This window comes from Pseudopodoces humilis, chromosome 6, assembly GCF_049639895.1.
Source record: "Pseudopodoces humilis isolate 2021_Gansu_Grassland_sample_001 chromosome 6, ASM4963989v1, whole genome shotgun sequence".
Lineage (NCBI taxonomy): Eukaryota > Metazoa > Chordata > Aves > Passeriformes > Paridae > Pseudopodoces > Pseudopodoces humilis.
In genome coordinates this window covers 6,834,207-6,841,111 of record NC_142205.1, presented here as the reverse complement: position 1 = coordinate 6,841,111, position 6,905 = coordinate 6,834,207, and the positions used below count along the sequence as shown (strand labels likewise).

At 39.7% G+C, this 6,905-nt stretch overlaps 1 protein-coding gene across 6 annotated transcripts in view; it reads right to left on the bottom strand.

The window, feature by feature from the left end:
* Positions 1-3,593: 3,593 nt before the first annotated feature.
* MAEA (macrophage erythroblast attacher, E3 ubiquitin ligase) overlaps positions 3,594-6,905 on the bottom strand; it is a 48,866-nt gene continuing 45,554 nt past the window's right edge. For all 6 annotated transcript variants that reach the window (XM_088056886.1, XM_014263196.2, XM_014263194.2 and 3 more), the window contains 3 exons: positions 6,516-6,649; positions 5,624-5,819; positions 3,594-5,221 (listed from right to left, as the gene is read on the bottom strand). In XM_088056886.1, the coding sequence (XP_087913012.1) occupies positions 5,126-5,221; positions 5,624-5,819; positions 6,516-6,649 (426 nt within the window). In that variant the 3' untranslated portion in view covers positions 3,594-5,125. The remainder of the gene's footprint in view (positions 5,222-5,623; positions 5,820-6,515; positions 6,650-6,905) is intronic.

Sequence of the window (6,905 nt, the reverse complement as noted above, 5' to 3'; positions counted from 1 at the left end):
GAAGCTGTCCCTGCCCATGGCAGGGGGTTGGAATGAGATGATCTGCAAGGTCACTTCCAACCCAAACCATTCTGTTTCTACGTGATACGATTCCCAGACTGGATACTAGAGCAGTTTCTTTCCATTAGAGCTGAACAATTAACAATCCCAGGAGTCTGATCACTTGGTTTCTATAACAGGCACAGTTTTTTTCACTTCCATGTTGCTAAGTTATTTTTGGTTTCCTCAGCGCATCTCCCTCTCCATGACGCCCACTGATGTTGCACATTCCCATCTTTATTAGGAGCAAGCAGCAAGGTGCTGGGTGCAGTTTTGTAACAAAGTTTGCATCTCTGTCACACAGCACTTACATGTTAATTTTTTCTTCTTTCACTTTAAAAAGCTTCAGTTATTTTAATCTCTTTGAAAGGTCATTGGCTGATAACATTTCTTAGCTCTACCCTGAGGCTTGATCTCATTTTTAATGAGTCAAACCAAACAGCTTTTCTTGTTCAGCAGCCCTGTTTCTTGTTGTTCTGCTATTTCCTATTGTTCCTCTTGTGGCGCTACTTACCTTACAGCTGATTTCCCCTGGCTTAGGATACGGATCTCTGATAATCGTAACATGATCAAATAGCAGGATTTTATGGTGTAGTTGAAAATACCCGATTCATGACTCTGAGCTCCTCAGTGAAATCAACTTGTTTCCAGCTAGGAAATGAGGAGTGATTTTATTTTTGATGTTAAGAATTCCCATGTAGTTTTAGAGCTTCCATTCAAACTGAGATCAGGATTATGTCTCTTAGGATTTTTTTCCCAATGCCTTGTTTTCACAAAAGCCACCTGTAAGGTAGAACTACTTTGTGCTGGCTCTACAGCTGCTGTGCCAAAAACATCAGCCCTCCCATCCAACAGTTACTAAACTGTAACTTCTTGCTCCCTCTCACTGGCCTTGACTGTAAATTTTTTCCCCTGACTGTGCCAGGGATACTTCCACATACAGAACCTACCTGGCTCTAAGATGTGTTAGTAAAGACATAAGAAATTCTATTGTCCTGCTCTGCCCATTTTACATCTCCTTCTAAAACAAAGTTGAGCCCCTGTAAAATTCTTAGAGCTTAGCAAACTGGGTAAGTCTTTAAAATAAATGACTGAATTAAGAAAAATGCTGCCTTTCAGTGTGGCTGATTGCAGAACCAACCAGAAACAGAATCTTTGGAAAAGCATAATGGCAGGGAGATCCTGGTGAATATGTGACATCCCTCATCATCAAACAAGGAATAGATTCAGTGGCTAGAGGAACTACTGGAAACTAGTTTATCTGTTCAAGGATGAGATGACAATCAGTTTCAACCAACTATCACATGGATCTGGGCTGGGCTTTATTTGGTGAACAGAATAATGAGTTCAGAATACATCATTATGGAACCTGAAAAAGCAGGATGGGAAAGTTTTAAATACTCAATTTTATTGTATCATGCATCAGAACACCCAGTGCACATTGTCACAGTGTGGGTCTCAAAGCACCCTCAATAAAAGTATTTAGTGTGCTTCCCAACAGGAGCTCAGGCTACCTGAGGCTGAAAAAAAAGCAAGTCAGAGTATTCCTTTTTATTTTTTTCTGAATAGCGGTCCATTATGCATGTTCAAAGGCTTCTTTCTGGCAGATTTCCAGCTGTAATTTTCTCATTCTTCCTGTCCCAAATAATATATTCTTTTTTTTCCCAAAGGAGTAATTTTATTACTGAGTAGTAAAGGCCATGCTTATATTACAAAAAAAACCCAACCCAAACCTTTACCAGTTCATCAGTCTTAAAGATTGCAGGAAAATGTTTTGCTTGAGCTTGGTATCAGCTTTGCTATTTCCTACCTACAAAAGGTGACTTCAGCATCCTGAACTCTTCTCAGCCTGGAAGATAATGGAAGCTGAAACAGCCTATTCCCCAGGACACTGTGAAGAGTTACAGTATCTCTCTTTTCACAATACTGGAACATCTTCAGCATTTATTAGAGTAGGGTTTTGAACCACAACAAACAGAAGGAAAGGCTGAGGCAATTCTAATTCATGGTCTAACTGTGGAAATCGGAGGAACCTGTCCTGATCACAACTGGGACAAACTGTTGCCTTCAAACAGGAACACCACAACCAAAATCCAGAGCCTTGTTAAGTTGCCTGGCAAGACTAAAAAAAACCAGTTTTGTTATTGTTCATTTCCAGCTCAGCCAGATCTTGAGAGGAAAGAGTCTTTGCTTTACTAGAGAGCTTCTACTATTTCAAATAACTTTATACTCACCGTGAGTCACCTGCTGCTCTTGGTTTGATGTCTGGGGCCACCTGTGAGATGAGCTGTGAACCAACACCTCTGTTGGATCGGGAGCTCAAGGCTGCACCAAGCAGCCAGGGAATGCAAACCAGAGCTCCAAGCTGCACCAAAGCAGTCTGTGTCTGCCACCATTTCTGACCCTCATACAGCTGGAGGCTTCCAAAGCCATGGCACAGCAAGCCTGAGAGCAGCCCAGCAGTTCAGAAGGGCCAGCCAGGAGGCAACAGCTGCCTGTGGCACACAGGCCTGGCTGCATTTTAGAATGGGTTGTGTGACTGTAGATTTCCAAGGTGAGCAATCAGAGCTGACAAACAGCTGAAGCTCCCCTACGCTCCTTCTGGAACACTCCCTTGTAACACAGCATCAGGGACTGAGTCCTCATGCTGGCACCTGGCCCTCTGGAATCACACCTCCCATAAACGAAGGCCCTCCTTGTAGGACAGCTGTTCTCTTCTCCTCCCATCCAAAACTAGGTTTTTTTGGAGCATGTGGGTTTCTCCACCATTCTTCTCAGGTCACAGAAATCAAAAAAGGCTGGTCTCAGGAAACCACAGCTCTAACTGGTGTTTAAGAGAAGCAAAAGCAGCAATTTCCATGCCCCAGAACTGTACATTTACCATCCATTCCCCCAGGTCCAGCAGAAATCTACTGCTTCTTTCCTGCTTCGGCCTTTTATGAATTTCTGTAAAGTAGGGAATTTGCTATGCTCAAAGCTATGCTTGCCCTTCTGCAACAATGCTACAGTGTCCCAAAGAAACAGAGGTGCTGTTCCATGTGGGTTTGAGTAACACTGCTCCTCAGGGTGACATCTTCCCCCCTCTGAGTTGAGGATGCTCCAACACTTCCCCCAGGAGAAAGAAAGAGAGCAGTTACTGCAAAATTGATAGCAAATTATTCCAGTTACTAATATAAGTTCTCTCAGTTAACTGTCTCCACCTGCTCTTGGTACACTGCACTTGTTCTAAGGAATCATTAGATCTGCCACTTCAGAAAATGCCCAGAGAACAGACTCTTCCCTTCCAGCAGTGAGTGCATGAGCACTGGCCCATGCCAAGCTGACAGCACTGCAGCGGTCCAGCCACACCTGTTCTGAAGCATCAATTGATACTTACTGAAAATGGAACCTTTTCAGACACACCTCCCTGGAAATCCCATGTATCTACAGTTTCACAGTGGCTAGTATCAACAATTTAGCAATATCTGTGACCTTTAAGTGTTGAACATGAAAAGAAGTTGTGGTCCTATGTCTGTGCTTTGTTAGCATTCTTTAAAGCATGAAAAACCCACACCTATCATCACCCACAACATTTTATTAAGAGGGAGGATCTAGGACATGAGGAAGTCTAAGAAGACAGAAAAAACCCTGGAGTATGCTGTTCATATATGAAAAGTTTAAACCAGAAACACTTATCTGACTGAAATGCTCTGAAGAACAACAGCTATGGCTGCTGTGTGGCATTTTTTTGGTTTGCTGGGGGATTTTTGGGGTTTTTTGGTTTGGTTTTTTGTATGTGTGCATGTTGTTGGTTTTCTTCTTTTTCTTTTTAATCTTGCAAAACACTGAAAACCAACACTTGGAAGTTACACTTCTTTTAAGAGAGGCTACTGAGAGTTAATTCTTTTTACATTTAAACACAAAACAGCTTTCTGATTTTATATAATCAAGAAATGGAAAACAATTTTTATTAACATGTCTTACATTTACAATCTTTTATTAGCTAATCAACATCAACATGCAAAAATAAGCGCTAAATACAAACTTCTACAATATGGTTTTGTTTAAACTACAATGGTTTAATTTTTTTGAAAAGTCATAAGGATGTGTTCTGCAGTTGTTAAAATTGAACTATTAGTTTCAGTAATGAATACTATTTAGACCCTAAAATTATGTAATCATCCTGCAAGGCATCTTCAGAGACTTTGCCCGACACTTAAGAATACCAGCTCATTGTCATGTGAGTACATTCTCAAAGCAAGAAATAAGGCAGTAGCACTAATGATTTCATATTGAACCCTATGCACATAACTAATAACTTTAGAAGGACTTTAACACTATGGTAGACTGGAAAAAGAACATTTAAACAAGCATTGGATTTTGCCTGAAATGTTCTCAGTTCTTCTTGATACTTATGCAACCTCCTTAAAATATTTGGGTTTGGAAAAAGTCTTCATACTCCTTTCAAACCATTCCCTATTTGATCCTCCACAGAAGACACCTTGTGTCAAAGACATAAAAAATATCTTCCCATGGAAATAAGTTACATCATTCATGTTCAGGATTACTTCACCAGAGGATCATAAAGAAGGCGAAGAGGAGCTTAAAGGAGAACATGTTGGTAGTACTGAGATCTTTGTTAACAAAAGGGTCTTGGACAATTGTGAAAAAGAGGGAAGAAAAATGGATTTCATTTCAAATCTGTTGTAACTTTTCCCCCAGTGCAAGTGTCCATCTTTAAAGAAAGCTATCCTTTAGAAGATGAAAGTACTTTTCTTTGAGAAGAGTCCAATTTTTGACCTTATGTTACAAAACCTTAACAATCAAAATTTGCTTCTGCGTTTTTTATTCAAGTACAAACTTAAGTCATAATTCCTCTCTTTCTTTTTTTTTTTTCCTTTTTTTTTTTTTTTTTTTTTCTTTCAAGAGTGTTTATTGTTGCTCATTGATCTTTGGTCGCAAGAAACAATAATGCCACCGACAGGTCTGCTCCCCAAGGTGGCAGATTTTGCTTCTTTGCCACACATTAAGGCCCCCCACTTTACAGGGTATGCCAAGATACACTGTTTCAGAATTCCAGCGGCACTTCATCCTGTGTTTTACAGACCTACATGATGTAGACTTTCTCAGCTTGTGAGAAGTTGAAGACTTCTTTGGTTCTTGGGCAAATTACTTTGTCATCTTGACGAATAGAAAGCAGAGACTGAAAAAGAGTGAAACCAAAAGATAATATTCACAACAGTCATTCAAAGCATTATTGAACTGTTTAGGAAATGAACTTTTAATTTAAAGAAATGTTGTGGTCTGAGATCAAACCATCTTTGCCCCCAGAAGTTACTTATTTTTATGTTATTGCCCTCTGGAGGGAAAGCTTTCCAATGCCATTTGATCTCATGTTATAAATTCACATAATTAAGTATGTGACCATTAATACATCTTAATTAAGACCAACTTAAGCAGATAAATATATGGTCCTTAAAAAAACATTAGGCAAGAACTATTCTTCTAGCTTCTGACTGAGTTTATAAACTCTTATTTTGATCTAGCAAGTTATTCTAACCGCTGCTATTTTAGCCTTCAGCAAGTCATTGACTCCAACACTTACATTGTATCCATAGACATATCCATTTGGTAACATCATAGGAGGATTATTTTCATTCATTACATCCCCTGAAATCTTGCAGACTAGTCGGGAGTTGGCACAATGTGCCATCGGCAGGGGCTGAGCCAGCTTGTTCAGGGATTTGCTACACACAGGGCAGTCAGGGTTTTTTGAGCTCCCATCCTCTTTGTAACACTGTCTGTTAACAGCAAGTCAGGGAAGAATCACCACAATGAAACCATAGTTAGTTTCTCCTTGTATGGGAAACATTAAAATTGAAAGATGGGCAGCTGCGCCAACAGAGCCCAGGTGACAGAATGGACAGAACATTTAAATCAAGTTTAATGTCTACACAAAAGAATCAAGGGTTTGCTCTGTTTCAAGGAACAAGAGAAAGCAAAATTCACGCCTGGCAGCCCGCACAGGTAAAACTTTGAGGTGCAGCACTCCAGCAGCACCAGCCCTTCTCCAGCACAACACACTGTGCAGCAAACCCAATGGAGTTTGAAAAGATGCAGCTATTTTTGAATATTCACACAAAACCTGGCAGGAAAATTTCTGTTTAAGTGATTAAAAACCAGTAACTGTGACCCAGCTCACTAACCCTTGCAGACATATTCACTAATTTCAGACAGGAAAAGACAGCCAAACCAAACAAAATGTTACATTTAACCTTAAATTTTTTGTTTGGGCATACCTTTTTTTTTTAAACAATAATGCTATTTATTATAATCTCCCCTTAATTTAATTTATACTCCATTTGAACGACTCGTGAGCAAAAATACTGAAGTGTCACATTTCTCATTTGAGCTCTCTGAAAAGCATCCATAAGCCAAAAATAAACCCCCACAAGGCTTTTTTTTCCACTCCCAGTAATATGTGCATTAAAGGATACGGTGTTTTTATAGCTGAAAGGCCTGCCTGGAGTGTTATAGTAAAAACAGAATTGTTTCCCAGCTGATGTAGTCTGTAGTTATCATATCTAAACTGTTGGATCAGCATTCTCCATCGAGCAGGGTCCAAGAGATCCTGTTAAAAAACAACACAACTTTAAGTTGCTTTCAATCTAATTGTTCCAGGGGGCAAAAGCCTGGGAGTGGCAAATTGTACAAAACTCACTCAAGCAAACCAATCACAAAACTGAAGTGGACATCCCAATGCCAAGGGTTTAAAAAGTACCTTTTAACACTACTTTATTAAAGCAAGTATTATTTAAAATAGCCAGAGTAATATTAAATCTCTATCATCTATGTTCTAATCAAGGTATGTAAATCCTGGTGAGATT